Here is a 27,287-nt window from a genome sequence, read left to right on the forward strand (position 1 = left end):
GTACAATCCTCAAACAAATCGTTTAAATTGAGTACTAAGACAATAAAATGCAGTGTGTGTTGCGACGTTGGTAACTACGGCAGCCGTGGTTGCTAAGATAATATAGTTCCAGTGAATATACGTAAAGACACCAGTATTGTTAACAGACTTAAAAGACACAACTCAACTTTTATGCTAAATACCTTTTACGTTTCTAATTAATTAATATTTTCACAATCCGCAATTTCCGTTTCAGATTAACTAAGGTTGTCAAGCGTGCATTGGCACAGATTTAACAGTGACGTGGTCAAAGGTTCTCTAGGAACTGCACACTTCAGCCATTTGTTGTTAGCTTACCTCGTGGATAAGTTAAATATGCACCCATTTCCGCAATATTCAGTTTAGTTTTGAGGTGAATAAAAAGGTCCGCTCTGATTGGTCAAAAACGGAAAACTTATATTTTCACTGCAAAACTTATATTTTCACTGCAATCTTATATTTTCACTGCAAAATCTTATATTTCCACTGTTTATCGCTGCTGTGAAAATATAAGTTTTATTAGTTTGATAAATTTCTATATTTCACTTGTAAAAATGCCATAAATGATATTACTATAATATATTTTAAGTCTCAACTGGAGAAGCAGTATCATCAACAATATAGAAGCGTGCTATGTGCTTCGACTACCGTTATAGTTTATTATAACATTTTAGAATATTCCGTGTTTTGTAGAATGGCTTCCTATTACGAATAACTAGCTGCTTTGTACTTATATTCCCGACCTATATTATCACGTTATCAAATGTTTTGCCGTATTTCTATAATATAGAATGTCGTTTGTCTTGGCAAACGAACTTGTTGAAAACTAAATACAGTCTATAATCAGATGATTACTTCAATCCATACAATTATATAAATCTAGCTTTGAAAATTCTCCTAAAAGATTCTGGCGAGAAAAGATATTTCCAAACAATACAAATGATCAGTCAACGCCACGGTTTCCGCGGATGGAGTTTCCACGGTAACGTCTCCCGGCCTCCCTGTGGGCTTGTTAGCCGCATATCAATATCCTCAGAACCAATAAACGCTTTATGTTTTAGACACCCTCCCTCTCCAGGCATGGCAACTAAAGACTCCGATACCATATGGCAACCTACCCCAGACACTCCCATGAGGACTAATTAGTCGATAATTATCTCTATGAAGAGGTAAAGCTGGTGTGCATTCTATTGCGGTCTCGACAACTTATCGACTACTCTTGTCTGTCAGGTTCCGGTGGTGCCTAATCACCCAGTACAATTGGGAATTATCATACGAAACTAATTATACGTACGAGAGTGTGACATGTATGGATCGTTCAGGAGAAGGAGAAAAGTTGAAATCGAAACCTTTTCTACGTAATATGTCAAATGTCTGTTAATAAGACGACTATAATACAGGTACAGACGACGTCCGCTTAACTGACAGTATTGTCTCCATAATCGGGAACATGTTCCTAAAATAATCTATCTGCTATATTTGACAATAAATAATGATAAAATAATTCAGTCGTAAGTTTTTTGTCTGCGATATTTAAAAGAATTTACGAATGGTATCTCATTGAATCACGCATGCTATAATGTTGCAGCTAGCCTTGCTCAGCATTTATTTCGACCTATTGGTTCAATCCAATAAACCAACCCCAAATCTATAGGCAAGAAAACCCCAAGGATACACCAACATATAGGCATGACAACCCCAAGGGTACACCAACCTATAGGCATGACAACCCAAGGGTACACTAATCTATAGGCATGACAACCTCAAGGGTACACCAATCTATAGGCATGACAACCCCAAGTGTACACCAACCTATAGGCATGACAACCCCAAGGGTACACCAATCTATAGGCATGATAGCCCCAAGGGTAACCAATCTATAGGCATGACAACCCCAAGGGTACACCAATCTATAAGCAAGACAACCCCAAGGATACACCAATCTATAGGCATGACAACCCCAAGAGTACACCAATATATAGGCAACACAACCCCAAGGGTACACCAATCTATAGGCATGATAGCCCCAAGGGACACCAATCTATAGGCATGACAACCTCAAGGGTACACCAATCTATAGGCATGACATCAAGGGTACACCAATCTATAGGAATGACAACCCCAAGGGTACACCAATCTATAGGCATGACAACCTCAAGGGTACACCAATCTATAGGCATGACAACCCCAAGGGTACACCAATCTATAGGCATGACAACCCCAAGGGTACACCAACCTATAGGCATGACAACCCCAAGGGTACACCAATCTATAGGCATGACAACCCCAAGGGTACACCAATATATAGCAAGACAATCCCAAGGGTACACCAATCTATAGGCATGACAACCCCAAGGATACACCAACCTATAGGCAAGACAACCCCAAGGGTACACCAATCTATAGGCATGACAACCCCAAGGGTATACCAACCTATAGGCATGACAACCCCAAGGGTACACCAATCTATAGCAAGACAATCCAAAGGGTAAACCAATCTATAGCAAGACAACCCCAAGGGTACACCAATCTATAAGCATGACAACCCCAAGGGTACACCAATCTATAGGCATGACATCCCCAGGAGACACCATTATAGTTAAGAAAATCCCAAGGGGAACACATAAAGGATATTGACACATTGAGATATCGCAGATATGGCGGCGTCTGACACATTGGGATATTGCAGAGATGAAGGATAATATCGTTGAGATGACGGATATTGAAACATTTATATATCGCAGTTATGGTCGCTTTTGACACAATTGTCACCACGAGGATTGTGGGGTGTGTGTATTCCTTGTGTGGGATGGTGATGCTGCCCTGGAGTTTGCCTCCGTCAGGATGTGGCTACACAGTTATTGGTTTGGAGAATTAGCAATGGTAGAATAAGTCATTTATAAATTGTCCACTCTGGTGCTGGCCCCTACTTCAAAGTTGGTCAAAGTTCATGGGTCCTTGTAAAAGACCAGCACCCTCACACTTACTTGTGTCCTGATCTAGCTCTCTCCTTCTGCACTCTTCTCTATCTCTCAAACTAAGTAAGTATATAATATTTACAAAAACAGTCAAAACTATAACATTCAATTTCATTGGTTAATAAAATAGTAAGGGGCGGAGTTTAATTATTAGATGGTGCCTACAGTAATTAAGATCTGTTGACACCAATTACCTAACAGATATTGTCAGTAGTAAAACATAAAAAGTCCTATATAAATTTCATAGTCTCATGTTAAAATATTCCTACAATTTACCTATACTTGAAATATCACTAATTATTAAAATTACTATTTTTTACTATAATGCATTCCTCCCTACCAACTTAGTTTGCTCCGCAAACTTAGAAAAACTCAAAATACATAATAACATGTCTCTATCTATCAACAATATAAAAATTAAATAATATCATTTTAACATGTTTAAAACAACTATCGAAATGTATAGCTATATTCCTCATTATCCACAATATAAAATCAAAATGTTATATCATAAGAAAACATACGTGGACTATAAATTGCAATGTACATGCCTGTATGATTGATCAAGTCATGACAGACAGACATTATAACACTCATGTATATAGGTGATCATAAACTTTAAACGGTGATCATCAACTTTAAATAAACAGTAATAACCAGATCTATAACAAAAAATATGTATGATAAGAGTACATATTTTACATAATGAACACTTAACCACTATACATCTATTCTAACGGGTTCACTCTCAAACTCTCAAGTAATGTAATACAATTGTTTCTTATCACAACACACAATAATTTATATACAGACTGCAGTAATCCACAAAAATCAACATTGATTATAATTGGTCCTTAGAAGTGAATGTCACTGAATTAATTGGTACCACGACTGTTATACTCTGTAGTGCATACTGAGTTCATATTGGATATAAATGCCACTGTCCATCAGGTTATCATTTTGTACTATCCATTTATAATATATCCATACAGTTACTGCACATTATCCAGTGCTGATTTCATTGTTATACACAATACCATATTCCATGTGTTACGAAATACTTCATTTTCTGAGTATTTACAGATAGGTCTCGAGCTGCATGAGCAATTGTCACTGCCCTTTGGTTTAAACATCACCATTACTTACACCATCATTTATTGAATACACCATTTCCTCGAAACATATTGAAAGTATATAATTTTTAATCACTATGAGTTATTTACTTTATTTTTCCTCAACTAACATGCTGTATATAAGGGAATACTTTCCCTGAGTTTGTCTTTTACTTATCAACCATATGTTTGTCTCTTATCTCTGATTGTCGATTAGCTCCTGGTTTCACACATGTACATTACTGAAGCTGGAGAAGGGTTCACAATCAACTTGGTTCTGTCCTGTAGATTTCCGTTCACTGGTATGCTGAATGGTAAACTTAAAGAGATACAACCACATGGCATGTGCTATAATTGTTTCCATAAAAGACTCGTATGACAATTCAAGAATATTTCTACTTTTTTTTCTCTCTAACCAACACATTATGTTACATACCAAGTAATTATACATAAGGCAAAGTTTACTACAAATTATACATGATGCTTTGATTTTTTTTTTTTTTTTTTTTTTTTAATTTCTCTACACATTAAAATAATCTTACACTTAGAATACTATTTAAAAAAAGAAATTCTGTTAAAATATTACCCCATCATACTGTGTTGTCTACTAGCAGTTTGAGAGCATGGTTTTCGCAAACACTCTAGTACAGTATTGGGAATCCTAAATCTATATCTTAACAAAATATCTAATGCTATAGTCACCTACACTGTAATAACATTTTTTAAAAATCTTACTGAGTGTATGGCCATTACACAAAGTGTAAACCTGGCACGTCCTTAAATGACCCTGGCTGTTAATAGGACGTTAAACAAAAACAAACAAACAAACACAAAGTGTAGGCAAATAATATTTGATCTAAATTGATAGAAATAAGCAGGTATAATTTACTTTAAGCTTTAAAAAGCTTTTAAACAACGATATGATAATTGAGTTTAACTAGTTGATTTGAGTCTTGTGAATCCCTTTTCAATTACAGAGATTATGTTTCCTTTAAAGTTTTCTTAATAAGGAGCAAACACACTTTTTGGATTATACCAGAGTTCTGGTATTTCAGATACTGCTTTCCATACTAAGTTTACCATTGTGTTGAGGGTATTACCAAAAGCAACTTGAGCCATCTTAGCAAATGTGGTCCACACTGGTCGATGTCCTGGAAATTGTGGCAGATAAGATGTATCCTTCCCATCATAGGCCGTTTACAGTATCCAGGTACTATTTCGTTGTCTTAACTGTGCCTCTGTTATATATGGATATTTTTTAATTTCTGTCCTGTAACTTGTTCTGTTGCTTGGTGACATATTCTAGTATGAGTGTTGGGCCTACATTTCAGTTGACATATTCATCATGTATCACTTGAATCCATGGATATTCTTCTTTTGTGTCCAAGTAGTGAACTTTACAGTAAAATGCCCTGTGTTGTTTTGAATATGCTATTCTCGTTATGCCGTCTGACGCCCTATTTTTAGGGCGAGTAGTGTGCGTTTGATATGGATCTCTAAAATACTTGTGCTTTGGTGGACGATGATAATTAGCCGATGCAACAATTACTCTGAAAGAGCCATGCATTTGATATGTCTTTGTCTTTATACTGTACATAGCAATACAGTGTGTCCTTGCTTCGTTTTGCTGACATTATTTTGGACATAAGTTTATTTTCCTTACGACGTACTTGACTCTGTATGTCCTGGCTTTTCTTCATGTCATCCTGATTTTGAGTTCCTAATGGATCTTGTTGAGTGTGAGGTGTGTCGTTTGGCGGTGCTATATTTGTTTGATCCTGTGTCCTTTGCTGTACATGTACTTGTTGTGGAGGTGGATTGTTTAGTGGGAAATTGTTTCCCTGGTTCCTGCTGTCTATCCTGATCATCAATTTCTTCTGCATTGAGTTCTGCCTCCTCTGTGTCATCCTCATACTGTTCCGGAGAATGAATTGGTCTCCTCTCTGGATCATAGTATGGTTTCAACCTCGTAGCATGAATCAGTGAGCGCACATCTCTGTTGTCTCTACACCTCCTGAGTTTAAATGTGTCCTTTGGTCCCCTGCGTGTGATATTGTAGGGTCCAACCCATTTTCTATGCAATTTTGGAGCTGTACCAACAGGAACGTGTGTGCAGTACAGTCATGCTTTATCTCCTACTACAAACTCTGACTCTAGGTTTGGCTTGCTTGTCATACTGCTTTTTGTATTTTTCCTTGCAATCTTCATGTTGTCCTTTGCCAATTTTCTTGTTACTTCTAAATTCTTTAAATGTTGTGAGAGTTGTACTCTGAAATTCTGTGGCAGTGTTGGCTTTGGAATCAGATCTGAGTCGATTGGCATCCTCATCTCCTGTCCAAAGAGGATGTAATACGGAGAATGTAATGTTGATTGGGTCGCCGGTGTCATACGATATGACATCATGATTGCTGGTAGAACCTCTGGCCATGTGTCTTGTTTCTCGTTGCAATGTATTCTCAGCTGCTGTAATATGACGGAGTTCATCCTTTCACACGCTGAGTTTGTCTGTGGGTGATACGAGCTGGTAAATACTTGCTTTGTTTGAAACATCTCCGACAAGGCTTGGATAAGTGAAGACATGAAAATTTTACCTCGATCGTGTAAAAATCTCTTTGAACAAAACATTTGCAATTTCAGTTGCAGCCTCTGTTTTCAATGGAAATGCCTCGCACCATTTTGAAGCGCTATCAACTACCAGAAGTATGTATTTGTACTTTTCTGTGGTTGTAGGTAGTCCTCCTAGAATGTCCATGTGCCATCTACTGAAGACGTCTGCTACTGGCATCGGATTGAGTGGTGTAGGACGACCAGCTGAGTGTCGTTTAGTTTGTTGGCATATTTCACAACCCTGAACATAGTCTTTAATCTCTTGGTACATACGAGGCCAATAATAAGTGCTTCTGACTGCCTCATATGTCCGCTCATGTCCCTGGTGACCAGCTACTTTATTGTCATGATACGCAAGGAGAACTTCATGTCGAAGACATTGTGGTACCGCTACCTGAAAAACCAGCCTTTCTGTTGCTTCTTTATTCTTGAATCTTCTTTGGAAAATGTGACATAAAATTCCATCCGTGATTCCATAATTGAAAGTTTCAGCTACCACCTTCCTTGCAGTTATGTGGTTGTCAGGTACCAGTCCATCTTTCTTGCAACTTAAGATGCTGGCAAAATCTGGACACTGTTGCTGTAGCTGTGAAAGCACTGGGTTTGTTTGAAATTCCTCATAAAAGTCTTTCAATTGGTCGTCATCTATGTTTGCTTCATCTTCGTCTTCTAGGTCATGTACATTGTCAACTGTAGTAGTTGACTATTTCAGTTTTGACTGTACAGCTGTAGTGGTTGACATGAAGTTAGATGGAATTCTATGCTTTAACAACTGGAAGTAGAACAGGAAAACACGATGTATGGTCACCAATGGTATCGGCGAGTAAGATGTATGGTCTCCAATGGTATTGGCGAGTAAGAAGATGTATGGTCTCCAATGGTATAGGCGAGTAAGAAGATGTATGGTCTCCAATGGTATAGGCGAGTAAGATGTATGGTCTCCAATGGTATAGACGAGTAAGAAGATGTATGGTCTCCAATGGTATAGCCGAGTAAGATGTATGGTCTACAATGGTATAGGCGAGTAAGAAGATGTATGGTCTCCAATGGTATAGGCGAGTAAGAAGATGTATGGTCTCCAATGGTATAGGCGAGTAAGAAGATGTATGGTCTCCAATGGTATTGGCGAGTAAGATGTATGGTCTCCAATGGTATAGGCGAGTAAGAAGATGTATGGTCTCCAATGGTATAGGCGAGTAAGATGCATGGTCTACAATGGTATTGGCGAGTAAGATGTATAGTATCCAATGATATAGACGAGTAAGAAGATGTATGATCTCCAATGGTATAGGCGAGTAAGAAGATGTATGGTCTCCAATGGTATAGGCGAGTAAGAAGATGTATGGTCTCCAATGGTATAGGCGAGTAAGAAACGAAGATGTATGGTCTCCACTGGTATAGGCGAGTAAGGTGTATGGTCTCCAATGGTATAGGCGAGTAAGAAGATGTATGGTCTCCAATGGTATAGGCGAGTAAGATGTATGGTCTCCAATGGTATAGGCGAGTAAGAAGATGTATGGTCTCCAATGGTATAGGCGAGTAAGATGTATGGTCTCCAATGGTATAGGCGAGTAAGATGTATGGTATCCAATGGTATAGGCGAGTAAGATGTATGGTATCCAATGGTATAGGCGAGTAAGATGTATGGTCTCCAATGGTATAGGTGAGTAAGATGTATGGTCTCCAATGGTATAGGCGAGTAAGGTGTATGGTCTCCAATGGTATAGGCGAGTAATAAGATGTATGGTCTCCAATGGTATAGGCGAGTAAGAACATGTATGGTCTCCAATGGTATAGGCGAGTAAGAATATGTATGGTCTCCAATGGTATAGGCGAGTAAGATGTATGGTCTCCAATGGTATAGGCGAGTAAGATGCATGGTCTCCAATGGTATAGGCGAGTAAGCAGATGTATGGTCTCCAATGGTATAGGCGAGTAAGCAGATGTATGGTCTCCAATGGTATAGGCGAGTAAGATGTATGGTCTCCAATGGTATAGGCGAGTAAGATGTATGGTCTCCAATGGTATAGACGAGTAAGATGTATGGTCCCCAATGGTATAGGCCTTAGCCGTGTCCGCTAACCGGACGAACCTTCAATGTACAACCATGGCCCATCTACTATAACTACTACCCAACTACAAGTATGGGAAAGAAAAAAAGAAAAAGTCGTGTAACGAACATCAAGCATTTTACGAGACTGTGTCGAATTGATGTAAGATAACGCTAGGGTAAACCTTGTCCACAAGGTGGCGATGATTTTTCCAGGGCATATTCTGGGATGGACAGAGGGAAAATAAACGTAACGCCTGAAGCATGGATGATGTGATACAGAGATGGGAAATGAAAGTAACCGCTGGAGTATCGAGGATGTGGTACAAAGAGAGAAAATAAACGTACCGCCTGGAGTATCGAGATATGGCACAAAGAGAGAAAATAAACGTACCGCCTGGAGTATCGAGGATGTGGCACAAAGAGAGAATAAACGTACCGCCTGGAGTATCGAGGATGTGGTACAAAGAGAGAAAATAAACGTACCGCCTGGAGTATCGAGATGTGGCACAAAGAGAGAAAATAAACGTACCGCCTGGAGTATCGAGGATGTGGCACAAAGAGAGAATAAACGTACCGCCTGGAGTATCGAGGATGTGGTACAAAGAGAGAAAATAAACGTACCGCCTGGAGTATCGAGGATGTGGTACAAAGACAGAAAATAAACGTACCGCCTGGAGTATCGAGGATGTGGTACAAAGACAGAAAATAAACGTACCGCCTGGAGTATCGAGATGTGGCACAAAGACAGAAAATAAACGTACCGCCTGGAGTATCGAGGATGTGGTACAAAGAGAGAAAATAAACGTACCGCCTGGAGTATCGAGGATGTGGTACAAAGAGAGAAAATAAACGTACCGCCTGGATGATCGAGGATGTGGTTCGAATAGAGAAAATAAACGTACCGCCTGGAGTATCGAGGATGTGGCACAAAGAGAGAAAATAAACGTACCGCCTGGAGTATCGAGGATGTGGTACAAAGAGAGAAAATAAACGTACCGCCTGGAGTATCGAGGATGTGGTACAAAGAGAGAAAATAAACGTACCGCCTGGAGTATCGAGGTGTGGTACAAAGAGAGAAAATAAACGTACCGCCTTGAGTATCGAGGATGTGGTTCGAATAGAGAAAATAACAAATCACCAAGAGAATAGAGTCAGCTGTCCGACCACGTTGATCAGCCCCCGCTTTCTACTACATTATTTACGCAGTCAATATATGCCAAAAATAATTTTAGATAACGAAATAAAAATCACGGGTTCTGCTTAAATTTGCGCATATGAAAAGCACTTTATTTCCAAAAGCTGAAAGGCCAAATTCCTCAATCAAGAAATATATATTTATAAGAGGTGCATTGGGCCTGCATTGCTCTGTTACTACTTATGCAAGTTAATGTTTATCTAGGTCAATTATGTGAATACCTAATGAGAAAAATCGTGCAAGTCCTGGCCCATATTCGGAAAAAGAGGTTCAGAGGGCCTGCATTGCTTAACTGGATAATAACTAATATTATTTATCAGCGTTCATGACTAGTAGCGATTTATCCCATTTCACCTCTTGTGCCCTCCCCTCCGGCCCCGGGGGAGCCATGTTACAACAACGTTGGATCTTCTTTAACTAATTGTGCTCCAGACAAAATTCATCTAGCCGTATTGGACTAGAAGTGGTGCCATGAAAATGTTGACAGATGGACGGACAAGGGACACTGTGCTTAAGTATAATAAGCTCACAATTACTTCAGACCAGATCCCGATTTTTCAAAACTATCGTTAAACTGGCATGCTGAGGCATCAAATATTAAACATAATCTGATTTTGGTGACTTTCAAAGTAGGTCAATGTCATTCATTCGAACAATATCACGAGTCTGGGTATCTCTCTTTAATAAGACGTTGTTCAAGTATTTAAATACATTTAACTCCTTTGACCTTGAAAGTAGGTCAAGGTTCATCTGAACAAACATGGTAGCCCTCCATCCAAGCATGTAGCCCTGAGTTTCCTCTAGCCCTGACACCATCTTAACATCAGACATGGTGTCAGGGCCAGCGGAAACTCGGACAACCCAGCATACTACTGGCCCATTATCTGATCCTGGGCATCTTGGTTATCAGAATTTCTTTAAATAGAAAAGTTGATGTTTGACGGACGGTTGGCTGACGGGCACCACACCACAGCATATTTCGCTTCGCCTTCTAGAATACACTATCCATGTGGGTGTCATGTGATCATAACCCGTGTTGTATTGTTCAGACCTGGCCTTCAACGTGGTAAAATGCATTCTGTTTTCAAGGATTTAGGGTATTGTGTTGTCAATCTTTTTGAAAACAATGCATGGGATAAAGAAACAAAGCCAACTGGTTTTAACGGTCATCTTAGTTTGAAGATTTCGGTCAATATCACCCTTTTTAGCCCCACCCACCAACCCCTGGGGGTCAATCAGGCCTACATATATATACCATCAAACTGTCACCCAAAACTGCGGATTCGAACCAAGTTAGAGTTAATCACAAATGATTTAAACAAATGATATTCATATAGTTTAGTTTAATCCTTACCTAGGGGCAAATGAGAGACCCCAGGGTCATGAAAGTCACAACTTTGGTAAATAATCAAAAAATATGTGGGTCCTGAGAAGATTTTTGAAATTTCAGTAAATTTCATACTATTTGGCCCCGCCCATCAGCCCCTGGGGTCATCTGGGCCAACATGTGCATAACATCAATTTGTCATCCCAAGCTGATTATTTTAACCAAGTAAGAATTAATTTCAATAGAAATCCAGCAAATGTGATTTCCTCATAAACTAAAGGTAACTCCCTCCTCGGGGGTAAACCCTGAGACCCCAGGGTCATGAAATTCACAATTTTATAAAGCCCTTTAAGACCCTTCCATCTACATCTATAACGAGTATTTGATTTTACATTATATAACTTATTTGGGTCTTGAGAAGAACATCTTTAAAATTTTCAGTCAATTTCACCCCTTTTTGGTCCCACCCCTCAGTCCCCTTAGGCATCATGACCATAACATTCATATTTTTGGTTGAATTTGGCCATGGAAGTTTTCTGCAATATTCCACTGAAATTGGTTTAGAGATTTCTGAGCAGTCGAAAATGCAAATTGTTAACGGACGGACATGAGACGACGTTGGACAAAAGGCGAATTAAAACTTGATAAGGAACTGCACTGTAGCCAGTTACATTATCTTCTTATGAAAACAAACACAAAACACATAATTTACCTTAAAAAGAATTTATCTTAATTAGAACAAAATTGTGGCAATATTTTGACATTTTCAAAATATCACAATAGGCAAACACATGCATGGTTTGAAATACAGAGTTACACAAGTAAAGATTGCTTTAATAGACTGTGTCTTTATACAATCTGTGTACGGGGCTATATGTGTTTTAATTCCACACGGGACATAATGTCTGTGTTGTTTAACTTATATATTCTATGTACCATTGAAGAGTTCATACTGCAAATCCTAATTACTACATGTTCTGGGCCCATAATTTCTGAGAAGAATTTCTACACGATCACAACTTTATCAAAAGTTGTTATTTTTTTAACTTAAAACTTGAATCCCTGATGTAAACTTTAAACTTAGAAACTGACATAGACATATAGATCTCTATACAATATTTCAGTTAACAGAAACATATATATCACATTAACACATGATTCTCAAAATAACAGATTTCTTATGACACACTAGGGATTCAAACATCCAACTGCACCAATATAAATTCTAAGCACTGATAGCTGCTTCTTTCAAAGGCATGTATTTTTACAACAAATCTTGATAAAAAATAATCCTAAACAAATTGTATCAATAAATCAGGGAATTTCAGAAGACTGAAATTTGCCAATTAAGAAATGCAGTTATGCCTGTATAGAACAAAGTACATAGCACTAGTACAAAAAAAAACATTAAAAACATACAAGTTGACCTTATGTGAGCTGGTACATTTTAACTTAGCACTTTGACCTGTATGAAATGACTATGGTTGTTGGGAATTGGTGAAAAAATAACATCATAAATCGTCTATTTAATCTTTCTGCTGTAAAACATGATACCGGTCCATAAAGGTGCGTGTATAAAGGCCTCTCTATAAAGGCCTGTATATAAAGGCCACTTTCGTATCCCCAAATTAGGTAACACCTGTTTACAGAGGCCACTTCTCAAATATATCAAATACCAGTATGTTAAGGCTACATAGGCAATATTTCTTCACGTGAAATTTTTTCACGTGAAATTCACATGAATTTTTTCACGTGAATTTTACTTTTTTGCCCTTTTCACGTGAAATTCACGTGAAGGAATATTGCCTGTGTATCTCAGTTCTCTTTCAAACCTCTGTACATCATAATGACATGCTTTTGTCCAAGTTGTCTTGAGCATCAGTCCTGTATAACAACATAATTGTGTCCAGGATTTATTTTATGTTGTAGGAACAAACTTGATGACCTAAAGTATTTCAGATGTATGGCACTATGTCGTACTATATACAGATTTTTGTAAAAAAGTTCAGCTTTGTAGTATATTAAACCTGTACTGTGAAAGCTACAACATCAGATTTATAACTTTGTATGACTAACACAACATAACGGTATATCTATGGAGCCTGTGTGGAATTGAACAGTAATTTGTGTATTTGGAGGGAGGAAGGGAGGTAATTCACTTTTATAATGACATTCATAGTGCAGACATATCTCTTTACAAAGCTTGTACAACACGAGACTGAAAAAATGTTCTTGATATAGAAAATGATGTACAATGACTTGGTCAGCCTTATTTTGCATTTAATGCAAATTCTCCACAAACCCTTTCAAAGACAACCTTCACACAGCTATTTTACTATCTGAACCGTATAACTCTGTTTCCTGTCAATCATTTCTCTATGTAAATAAAAATCTAATTAAACACAAAGAAACCACCGTCTAAGTACATTCTATTTCATTAAAATATACATATATACCCTGAATTCTTGTCGAGAAAAGACGAATCTAAATAACATACTTAACACAAACCTATATCAAAACTTCATACTCAATATATTAAATCACAAATTTGACACATATATATCATAGCTCTGCCTTTCCCCTATTACAAGTGGCCTTCAAATACACATGTGATGACTCACAAACTGACAAGATCATTTGTATCACTACTTCCCATTACTGACTATCAAAAATATACAAGTCCCCAATTTTCACAGAATTCTAACTGTGACATTAAAAGTATTGTGTAGTTTACAAATCTATTGGATTCAGTATCATAATGAGATTGATATTATTATTTTGAAATCTATAAAGATTAATATATTAAGGTAATCTCTGATATACTGGCTATATGATATATGACACTGTAAATATACTGTTTCTTCCTACCAAATTATTGTCTGTCTGGAAAAAGGGAAATTTATCCACATCTATGTGGTCAAACCAACCTCTGAATTACTGTACGATTTTACATATACTTGCAAAATATCAGAATTCTTCCGTACAACTATCAACAAAACTGCTGTTAACCAACTCTTTTTCAGATAATTATCACATGAATAACATATTCTATCCAATGAAAACTGAAATAATTACAATATAAAGAAAATAAAGCTTTGATAATTAATCTATCACATCATTCATCATAAAACCTATCTTCATTGCACATACAATTTAAACAAATTAAAATCATGATTAACTATATACAGACATTCTTAATTAAAAACAGAAATTTCAATTAATTAAATATAATTCATATCAATGTACCGTAAACAAAATGCAAAATACAAATAAATTTACATGAATTTGTGAAACATATATTGATCAAGAAAATCTTTGCATTAGTGTCCGAAACGAAGGCAACCAAAAAACGGAAGTAAAATTTCTAACTCATTATTTTTTGTTTGGTGACAAAAATGACAAATTAAAGCAGCAATTTAACATCCAAATTTTCCCCCAACAGCCGAGCCTGCTACCATATCTCTCTCATGATCACTATTATCTCTATAATACCTCATTCATATTATCTATACAAGTATAGAATCCTAGCTATATATAGGTCCAGATAAAACAACCTACCCTATATATAGAAGGGAATGAATCAGTAAAATGTTCATAAATATAATCATTTTTTCTATAACATATTACAAATATTTACCCATTAATTATATAATATATATTCATAAATCATTTACTCATTCTTTCCCTTCGCTGTAAACAGTAAACTTCTACTTTGTGATATAATCAATATTTAATTTCTATGCGGGTACAAGTTTTTTTGAACATGGTAGGGAATGCAGATCTTAAAAAAATTAAATTCTTCAAAAACATTTAATAAACAATAGGACCAAATTGATTGCAAGCTGCTTCTGGCCATTTGAAAATAATGCCTTCAGTTTGGTATGAATGGTTGGCCACCTACTATTAGACCTCTCTATCTGATGAAATATTTAAATGCATGCATTTATAACGAGCACAATATTTGACAAAATCGTCATGCAACAAAATTATGGCAACAGCAGCACAATTGAAATATAAGAAAACAAAATGAATGTAAATCTTAAACAATACATCAGATCATAGCTATCTTGATAGGTGGTAAAAGCATTATCCAAACATTTCAAACAATTAATTTATCCATAACTCCTAGTCTTGCATACTGGTATTCAGATATTTCCGAGCGACATACAGCAATATTGTGTTTTGTTCAATGACCAAACGAATCACATTTGAATTTAAATTTTTATCTGAAACATATTATTTTATATATATATCACAAATCATGAAGAGAAGTTGTTGCTTCTGAGTTTTACAAGAACACAAATGAAATAGCACATCGTCAGCAGATCTAAATAAGTTCTCTTAATCTGAACACTTTTAGCATCTTTGATACTCAAGGGGTTACGATCACCGAGAGCAAAAGTACTCAAGGGGTTACGATCACCGAGAGCAAAAGTACTCAAGGGGTTACGATCACCGAGAGCAAAAGTACTCAAGGGGTTACGATCACCGAGAGCAAAAGTACTCAAGAGGTTACGATCACCGAGAGCAAAAGTACTCAAGGGGTTACGATCACCAAGAGCATAAGTGATTGTAACTCCAGGATATCGGAGTATCAAGGACGCTAGCTAGGACATAAACCGAACCTCACCACCACTTTTGTACAGCAGAAGATCACTTGGTATTGCTAATAATCCAATAAAATTAAAACATACACAGGAAATCTATCACAATATCAATGCTTATTCAAATCAATACAATAAATATATGAAATCAAACTAATGCATAATTATACATTTAATCTACCGGTTCAAACCAAGGTAATACCATCCACATACTGATGTCAAACTCTGTATTAAATTATAAAATATCTGTACACATATCACTTGTAAACCCTGACTTACTGAGGTAAAAACAATCACCTATTTGGTTATCACAAATATCTGTAGGGGAGCATCACTGTGATCGTTCTCCTTTACATACAGGTCACACATTTCCACAGCCGTAATAAAAGTAGTTGTCATCAACTATGATATTGAGGAATTTTAATTTGGCCAGAAATAATTAAAGAAATATTAAGTAAATATAATTCCCTGTTGCTGAGAATTCAATTTCAGACCCTGAATAAAATCTGTTCAAATGAAAAGAAATACTGAACACATTTTCTGTAACAATTTTTCAATGTCTCAACTCAGGACCTCTAGCTAATTAGAAAAGAGAAAATTCTCCAGGAGCCAAATTTGGTAGAAAGCAGCCAGTAGTTACTATAGTTTAACAGTTACATGATGGTACATATGGTACATGAACAAAAACTGTAAGGGTATATCACAATTTAAAACTGCATTATCAAGTCATCCACCAGCGAGATGAGTGTGTAATGATTAATCATTTCAAAAAACGTTCAAGACCTCCAATATGTCATAGTCAGTAATAGTCTAGTCCTCAAGGTTAAGAGGTGTACAAAGCTTTTTACCCGCTACATTATAATATCAAAAGGAGTTAAAATCCTTTACACAATAATTTATATATTAAGGACCATTCCATATTGGTCCAAACAACAATGGCGATAGCTATAGGCGAGATTGGTCCACAAAATATATTACTTTATACATAGCTTTTGGGATAAAAATATGATGCACAATATTTATAGACTAAAGATTCGGGTGAATCGATGCGAAAACTAGCTTGGTACTTCATCCCGTCATGATTCATTCAATGGCTACTTCATCACAATCGACCAATCATTGTGGCTACTTCATCACAATCGACCAATCATTGTGGCTACTTCATCACAATCGACCAATCATTGTGCTGCTTTTTAAATTTTAGAGGAAAGTTTACTTCCATACGAAGAATTTATGGTATCACATTTATAATGTAAAGTACATGTAGGTTACAAACAAGTAATGAAATGCAGCTTACAATTATGACTATGTTGGTTAGCTAGTAATAGGAACCAACTGCATATATAATATATCCTTTATAGTATTTGCACCAAAGTTTCAGATATATATTGATGTACATCAAAATAGTAATAACCTGTAAATGCACTTGATAATATACCCTTCAGGTCCTGTAGCACTCTAATATAAAATTGCAAAATACAAATAGTCCTCATTTGGAATTTTAACTCACGAGATAATTAATTATAACGTTATTAAAACACATCAACCAATTATGCTAGGAATATCATCAATGTAAAGTTCATTGTATAACACAATCTGTCCTCTAAAATCAAAACTAACATGATGTGTATATAGAGAATATATGGTTATAGTGTATTAAAATCAAAGCTGTATTTTGGCGATAGTAAACGGCCACTTTTGTCTTTCTGTCTCAAGCCAAAAATACAGCTTATATTTTAAGACACTGACCATAATAGGCATGTATTCTATTTATTAAGTGAAACGGAATCAACAATGTTCCAAATATGATTGCATTTTAAATGTTGGTTTCACTGAAGTAGGTTAGTGGAATAGACGCATATGCCAATATTCTAAAATACAGCCGTTTTCCAACAGAGCAAAAATATATGGAGGAGGTGTATTCCGACAATGCAGGATAAATTTATATATATGAAAATTCTTGACAAAAAATTTCAAAAGTATTATCACTCAACTGCATTCACACATGTGGATAACACAAAATTACTTTTGAAAAATCTTTACACCAGACGAGATTAATACATTTTCAATTAAATATTAACTGCCAGACTGGCTGAATTTCGGCAATTATTCTTCATGAAGTTACTGAGATTTCAAATAAATGAAAAGTAACAAATTTGCATATTAAATGACAAAGCTTCAAAATCAGCCGTTAATACAGATCTATAACTGCACCACTACATAAGCTCACTTGCCCTTTGGGCAGGCGAACAAAAAAGGAGACCTTGGGGGACGACATCTGTTCTATTTAACACAACTGTGCCACATATACATACATTTAATTAGTATATTTCATGCCATGACCTAGGGATCTTCTATACCCTAAATAAATAAAATACACATCGCCACACCAACGTACTGTACAATCTACATCCAAGTCAAAACTTGTAAGTCCCGACACTTTGGTTCCCTGACCATTCGATAAATTTCTCCATAACCTCAAAATCTACTGTCAGATTTGTAATTACAGTGGAACTTTGTTAACTTGAACTCGGAAAACTTGAATACCCCGCTTAACTCGAAGTACTTCGTCAGTCCCGGTCGAATTCTCTCTTTATCTTAGTAAAAAAAACTCGGAAAACTCAAATTCGGAAAACTCGAAAAACTCAGATAACACAAAGTGAAAATTTGGTCCCAACAATAAAAATCCTACATAAAATGATCAAATATCTCGAAGTATCATGTTTGTGTCCAACAACGATCGGTTGTAAATGCCGACATTTTTTCAAGATCGAAATTCCGTTTGTATTGGCACTACAATTCTAGCGATTATAGTACACGATTTTAAGTGATTCATAAATTCAGAAAAGAAATTGTCGGTGGAATCTTATAACAACAACCGTCGGTGATAAAAAGTACTGTTTTACTTACATCAGGTAATTTCCTAAGGCGATCACCGATAACAGTACACACGATAGTCAACAACTCATCTACCCGCTCGCTCAAGCGGAACTTATCTCTGACACACCGATATATCTACCCGGCTGATGTTTTTACAGGTGTAGAAATGAAACAGTCACCGGTGCCTATTAAATCTGTAAACTGCTGAAACAATAGCGTAATTACTGCCGAGGTGTTCAGAGTACGACTGTAACGGTCAGCGCTGTCTATTAATCGGATAACATGCCAACTCAGTAACAGTAACATTTTATATGCACATGCGCAGTACCAACTTCCTGTGCTAATACACATGAAAATGGCGTGGTTGTCGGTAAAACGTAAGTTGGACTATCAAACAGTATTTTATATGTCCAATGTAAGGTAATGGTTCTGTTACGTTTTACATATGATCTGTGTTAAATTTAAACGGTTATTTGATATGACATTAATAAATTGTTATTCGGTTGAATTCCATTTTATCGTTATTCCTTTTGCAAACATGACATATACATCAAATCGTTATTGAAGTGACTAAGCGAAAGAAACTATCGAGACTGTATATCGGCAAAACTACACCAAACTACGAGTGACGGAATAAAATATTACATATACATTTATATGTATTGACCAGTTTTTACACCAAACTGATGAGCGACAGAGCGGAATTCTAATGATTATATAATGTTGACAAATATTGACCAAACTTTGCACCAAAAATGACAACTCGCTTAATTCAAACACTCGGATAACTCGAAGTTTTCTCGTGGTCCCATCGACTTCAAGTTAATGAAGTTCCACTGTATTCTATTTCTTTCAATTTTCTTAACAGCTGCTGGGACCCTTCCAATAACGTGAACCTATTATGACTTCTGGTCAGTGGTCACACACCCATTTGTTCTTAGGCCAAGACAGCGTTTGGAATACCTATATAGCTAGCTATTGATGCCTTGAGAAGATTGTGGAAAAATAAGGAATGTTCCTGATCAAATTCAACTCTGACACAGACAAAGAATTTCCAGATTAATCAGTACAATACAATATGTGCAAACTTCTTTCAAAGATTCCATTTCTGATTGCAAATGATCTGAATTACCATTACATAACAGCCCACAATAGTGTGATATGATTGTTTTACTGATATACATCATATACTAGTAACTTTACATGAAAACCCATTCAAATCATCATAATTATGATAAAATTAATTAATACAAAAAAATGGCAAAGTATCTTGAATATCACTTAATCACAACATTAACTTACAAAGTAAGGTTACCATCCATACACTCCACATATATATTTATAGATCTAGGTTTAGCTACTTTGTGGTATACAAATTACAGAGCCCTCATAATCGTAATTTTTATATATAGATAAAAACTGCAGCAACTCTTGCTGAAGTCTGATTTCCATAAAATATCTAGTAGTTGGTTTTTATTTTCATTTACAAACAATGAAGTTGGTGCATCCGATCAAAAAATAATGAAAACGATTTCTAAAGATGCATGTCATTATCTGCTTTAAAGGAAACTTTTTTTATTCAGTTTTGAAACTTCAAAAGCAAAACGGGCCAAAACCTATTCAATCAATCAAAATATTTGAAAGTGAAATTTATTTACTTTAAATAATGTGTCCAAATTTTAACAGGACAATACGATAAATGCAAGAACAAAAAATGATGAATTGTTTTGTTTCATCAAACTCTAACATTCAGATCCAAAATCAATGTCAAGTCAACTCAAGTGTTGAATTCTGAATCGTTAAACAATTTATCATATGAACATTGCTCAAATTAAACGGCAGAAAACAGCTTCAAAAACACTAATAATGAATCAAGACAATTTCAGAAACAGAATCTTATCACATCAATGATCATACAAACCCATTCTATAAATAGATAATAGTTCTATATATAGATACTTTTAGTGGAACTTTGGTGCATGCTTTGTCCCACCATTTCCATTTGTGCTGCCTTTATTCCAGTGGTAGTTATCTCCCTTGCTGTGGTAAGGTTTTTGGTAGTTTCCGTTGCCATGGTAGCTGCCTTTGTTGTGGGCGATGGTACTTGCTGATGATGCTACGTTGCCAGGATAAGCACCGTTACTCCTCCCCTTGTTATCAGTATTGCGTTTCTGTCCTTGATTGTAGCTTCCTGGTGCTGACGATGATGAATTTGAAACAGAGGGAGATGAAGTTGTCGATGAAGTAGATGATGAAGCAGTTGTCGCTGTAACAGAAGAACTAACTTCTGCTGTTTTTGCCTTGGCTGGACCACCAACCTTTTTCTTGTCCTCATTGGATGTCGTGGTTCCTCCTGCTGTTTTTGCTGCCTTATTCAAATTATCACCTGCTTTCACATTACCACTATTCTGATTGTCCTTTACATTATTTTTGTTCTCTGTAGACTTGGTGGGTGGTTTTTTACCTGGTGAAGAAAGGGCTGACTTTCCAGCAGCACTGGTCACCTGGTCCATAAATTGCTGCCGTACTTCGTTGACTTGATCGGGAGAGACACGTTTCCCATTTACCTGTGGTTCCTCTGTTGAAGCAGGATGTTGGCGAAACTTTGAGTTGAAGGCCTGGTTGTTGTAGAAGTTGTGCTGGTGTTTTGTGTAGAAGTTGGCTGTCTTGCCATAGTAAAGTCCACGGGAGAACTGCTGAGGGCGGCACTGAGTTGTACTACGAGTTGTCACAATGTTTACCTGTAACATCACATTTTACATAAATTGATGGGTTACAACAATGGAAGTTAAAGGCTGGCGCTATTTAGTCCTCAATCAAACATCAAACTTTTGAGCTTGAATTAAAGTCGGTCTCTTACTAAAATACATAAATCACAAAGTTTCAATTTCTCGAAAAAATTAATACAAATAACTACATACAGGTTTTAATAAATATTAGGTACAGTGGAACCTCTATAAACCGAACATGCATGGGACATGACTATTTGTTCGGTTTATAGAGGGTTCGGTTTGGAGAAGTTGATCGAAAAATGACCGGTCAAATTCCGGATATAATTGGTTAGACGATGTTTTATTAGAATGCACCCGATTACAAAACGGCACGTTCATACTTAGACAATTTGGATTGTCTGAATAATATGCATATTATGAAAGTTAATCAATGTTTATATTGCAGAATATATAAGAAAGGCAAATGACTATAACAATAGTTTTAAACAGTATTTTCACATGTACAACTACACTTTATGATCGGCCTACATTTTGTTACATCCGGTGAAGCTTCGTCATGTGGATGGGGCCAATAGTCCGATACGGAATATTTTACACATCAAATAATATTAAAGGGTGTGAAGATGTTTTGTTTCAATATCAATTACAATTGATCAGATGATACTGGTCGTATTTCCGACATCGCTGTTGTCTAAAAAAACATCACGGCTTCTTTACGAAAACAACCCCTTTTGGGCCTCATTTAAATTAAATGCGAAACTCAGGCTTCTAGCTCTACTTGCACTGAGAAGATAAACGAACCGACGCGCTTCAATGAAGTGTGGCATTGTTTCATAATTGTCGTGTTGATTATACACTAGGCCTTCCGTCATAATGCCCCCTTGGGATATATATTGGATACCTGTACAAATCATCTACGTAGGTCCCGAGACAATAAGGCTTCACACAATACCCGTCACAGTTGTTGTTTCACGGTTGACTGGCCTGACCTCGTGTCATAATCGCTCAGGTAAGGCCGGTTTTCAGAAGTAATTTTTGGTATATTTTAACAGGAACCGGACACAAAATCAGTCCAGTGTTCGGAATTCAGAGGGATCGGTATTTGGAAGTTTTTTAATACTATAATAAAGAAGGACCAATTCCGTACAATGACAATTCGTTCGGTATTCAGAGGTGTTCGGTTTTTAGAAGGTTCGGTTTTCGGAAGTTGCACTGTATAATAAATCTTTGGAAATTGTTTTCCCTTGTATCATTTCACCTGTTATATAAAATAAAAACTTCCCCAGCCTTTTTCACATTATGACGTTGATTGACTATTGTTGAATATTCATATTTGGCACCACAGTCTCCAATTGCCTAAATGTTAATCTACACTGCATATCTACATGAGCGGCGGATCTAGTTGCAGTCAAAATCACATGATTTGATTGTTAGGTTTGATCGACATCATGGAAGTGCTTCGCTAGGGACTATGAATGAATCAAACGCAGTGCGGATAATGATTGCGAACAAATGCTTTACTAATCTATGACGTCGTTTTGGTGTTATGCTGATCAATCGTCATGCCAAGCCTTTCTACTGTGTGCCATACTGGTTGCAAATCAATCACAGAAAGAATGTATCCATCTTAGAACGGCAGATTTAACATACGTAAATGTAACTTACACGGCAGATTTTAACATACGTAAATGTAACTTACACAGCAGATTTTAACATACGTAAATGTAACTTACACGGCAGATTTAACATACGTAAATGTAACTTACACGGCAGATTTTAACATACGTAAATGTAACTTACACGGCAGATTTTAACATACGTAAATGTAACTTACACGGCAGATTTTAACATACGTAAATGTAACTTACACGGCAGATTTTAACATACGTAAATGTAACTTACACGGCAGATTTTAACATACGTAAATGTAACTTACATAACAATTTAACACTAGCCGCACCATTCTATTTATCTGTCACTCGGATTGTATCAATATTTATATTGACGTAAAGTACAATCTAACAAGTGTTTATTATTATATAAATAGTGCCCTTGTCTGAGGGGAATATGGAGGATTGTTTCCCCTCGAGAACATTATCTTCCCGAGCCGATTCCCCTCAGACAAGGGCACAATTTATTTTATTATACCGAATAGATATCAATTTATCGATATCGTCCTCAAATATTGAGGCAAACCTCTTGGACGTCTGCTCCATGTTTACAAGTTGTCTGTGTCACTGTTGCGTTTGTAAGAATTGTCTACCTTCTCAATGTTCGGGATTTTCCGTAAGAAACAATCGTGCGTTTTCGGGCGGAGCGGGGAACATTGCAATATCCCACGGCAATGTTGACCGCTGTTTCTGACACTGCATATTGTTTTAGGTCATGTCATTAGAAATTGACCAATAATAAGGCGAGAATCTTACATAAGGTATAATAACAATTAATGACGTCATCAAAATGTATCCAAGTGACAAAATAAACAACAGTCCATCTGAAGAAGCCGTTCTGAAGTCCTGAAGTTTTTTGTATAAATCTATATTCATATATACTTGGGTATAAATATTAATTACGAACCTTGAATAATACAAAGGTCATATTCTTCATTTTATGTCATATATATATATATATATATATCATAATGTCTTTATTCATGTTGTCCTCAATTAAATCTGTCATAAAACAATACCATTTGATTATGTCGTTCTCGCTCCTTCTCCATGATTTCGTCGATGTTGATGACGTGGGCCCGATTCTCCAAGTTTCCATCTTTGGTGGTTGCCAGAGTATACATTGAAACTGAAGATCCATGCATCTCACCAAACCTGAATAATTAACACAGAATATAATGTTTCTAATTATGATCATAATCTGTTGTATCATTTACATTTTCAATATCAAAGCAGTATTCAAAGGAAAAATTATCCTAGGAACTATCTTTGGGACATTTGTATTTCTCGTCAACAATACTTTTTCCACATCTGGAATACTGCTCAGTGGTCTGGTCTCCTTGGGTAAAAAGAGGTAAGTTCACTTTGGTAATATTTCTCGGAATCTACAGTGCAGAAATGAGCTAGGTATCACCTCATATTCACTTCATTCAGCTCTACAAGCATGGCCACTGAAATGACACCCGAACCATCTAATTATAAGACACCTGTCATTTTGTCTGTGATAATTAAATTTGCAAATCACAATTCAGAAACATGTGATTTCTTGGGTATGCTTAAAATAACAAAAGAAATTCATTCAGTCATAGTAGTGTATACGAAGTAAATTAATTGATGTATTTGTTACTTATAATTATTAGTTTTAATATTAGAATCTTGATGGTTTATCATTAATACCCGGTCAAAAGCTTAAGTCATTTAAGCATTGAACTGCTTTCAGTTGGAAGTTATGGGCTGATGAATGCCAACAGAACAAAGGCAAATTTAATGAAGCGCGCAAGCGCTTCATGTTGAATTTGCCTTTGTCCAGTTGGCATTCATCAGCCCATAACTTCAAACTAAAAGCAGTTCAATGCTTATATTTACATTTGACAACGATTTTTAAAGACTATATCCAGGAAACGATGAATGAACAAATTATTATCGTCAAAGATGGAACAGCCTTTTCAACAGCCATCTTTTGTTATCGCCAATGTGACAATTATGATGTCACTATATCAATGACGTCATAATAAAGATTTGGAAGTTATGGACTCATAACTTCCAAGTGAGCTTGGTAAAGTTATATAGTGGGGCTGCAGTGTAAATGTAAATATTTAAGAATGGCCTTTCGTGCATGGGACATGCAAGCGCGTGATGAGTACATGCATGTGTGTTTTGGGAGGCTGCGGTATGTTCCTGTTAAGTCTCCTTGTGATAGCCCAGAACTTTTGCGGATTTATATTGCTAACTCATGATCACTGAACCTTACTGGCTAAGACACCCAGCAGGACTTCCCACCCGGTCACTGACATTGGGTAATATACATACATATTTTCTAGTAAATAGCTATAGTTCGATAATAAAAACAAATGTTTATATTACAAGGTTATAATTATAAATATAAAGGCTTTATTCATTCAAGTCTGAATTTGGATTACTTGTCAATATTTCATTATTTGGCAATAAAAATTACTTCATTTTCCAAAAGACTAGGCCTACCTGTACAAGATATCTTTTATTCTCCGCTACTGTAGGCCTATCTTAGAATTATATTGATAGAACGTCAAACCCACGTGGAGAAATATGATAAAAATTATCCCAAAACAAATGTGATGATAGAAATAATGATCCAACTGGGTTAGGGATCTTATCTTTAAAAGTGATTTTCAATGAAAGCGTTGTCAGCTATATAATACCATATAATCAAACTATACCAAACTAGCTAAACCACTGGGCCTAGAAGTGGGGAGAAAATATCTTCCATCATAGATCAATCTAAAATTTTACCTGCAACAAACATCCTCAGGGTCGACCCAGAGTGTCATTTCTACTGGTAACAGTAATTCTGTACATTCCAATCCGGCGTCGCTAGCAGCCTTTACCAGAACTGGATCAATCGGTTCTGAGGGATTTATTCGGATACATCTGAATCCCTGTCCCTTAGCCGGCCGATCTCTATACCAATGATTCTGGAATTTTTCTACCAAAATGGCGGATAAACAATTAGAAAAGTCGTCTACCTTGCCCTTCGAAATGCTACCATTTTGTCGAATAAGTCGTGTCACAAACACGACTGCCGCGGCTATTTCCTCTCGCATAGCTCAAGTCATTAATTTCAATCCACACTTCTAAATTCATCGAAATAACACCACATACACTGTATTCCCTCTTCAGTGTGCTCCCCGAGCTTGTTGACACACGCAGCCTCGTTTTGGATTTTGTTATTTTTAACGTAGGGTGTACAAAAGCTCGAGGCCTGAATATAATCAAACAAACGTAAAACAGTTGATGATCATTAAGATCGAACTGTGTATAATTTGTCTTCAAAATTCTTCAAGAGAAAACATTTTTTTTAAGATTACTTTAGACTAGTATAACTTATGATTTATCAGACGAATAGATCTATAATTATTCAGACTGTTCAGTAGGCCCAGGACTCTAGCTAACGTTAGAGTTAGATCTAACTTACTTGACATTTTACAACGCATTGATAATATCAACGTAGGCCTATATATAGCTACTTCAGTGTGGTTTATGATCATACAACTATATGTTAAAATATCGTTGTATCGTCTTTTAATTCAAATAATCGACCAAAATATCTCCACGAGCACTTTGTAATGACGCAGTATTATAAACCTTCACGAACCAATGAAATCGCCGATTTGACTGTTGTTGCTAAGTATACGTCATACGGCGGGATTACAACCACGTGTATTTGTTTACAATTTGAACGCAGAAACAGCACTTCGATAGATTCGTTTCCATACATGCAGTGATCCTTAAAACTAAAAATGTAGGTACACGTCTTCAGGACTGATTCGGATGTGGTAAATGATTTATTGATTAGACTAATGTAGTTCAATTTCAAAGTAAATTTTGTAAACATTCATAGTCTACAGTCCATAGTATTTTTGTATTATTCAATGTGTATGTAATATGACTAGGTCCTATATTGCTAATGCTCTTAATCAAAATGAATTTTAAGAATTCAACAAATGCATATTTAACTGAAATATACAACAGCAGAAATAATATGAAATAATATGTAGATCTAGATCTATTAGCCCGAGTTTCCTCTGGCCCTGTCACCATGTCTGATACTGTGATGCCGTCTATTACTAGTCTC

The 27,287-nt window shown here is 36.3% G+C and overlaps 1 protein-coding gene across 1 annotated transcript; it reads right to left on the minus strand.

Moving 5' to 3' along the window:
• Positions 1-19,479: 19,479 nt before the first annotated feature.
• On the minus strand, positions 19,480-26,390 carry LOC117341331 (BTG family protein-like). The gene is made up of 3 exons (XM_033903187.1): positions 25,946-26,390; positions 24,196-24,331; positions 19,480-21,515 (listed from the first exon to the last, which is right to left on the minus strand). The coding sequence occupies exons 1-3, from the start codon at positions 26,254-26,256 to the stop codon at positions 20,736-20,738; spliced, it is 1,227 nt and encodes a 408-aa protein (XP_033759078.1). The 5' UTR covers positions 26,257-26,390; the 3' UTR covers positions 19,480-20,735.
• Positions 26,391-27,287: the final 897 nt, after the last annotated feature.

The sequence above is a fragment of the Pecten maximus genome, chromosome 13 (assembly GCF_902652985.1).
Source record: "Pecten maximus chromosome 13, xPecMax1.1, whole genome shotgun sequence".
Classification (NCBI taxonomy): domain Eukaryota; kingdom Metazoa; phylum Mollusca; class Bivalvia; order Pectinida; family Pectinidae; genus Pecten; species Pecten maximus.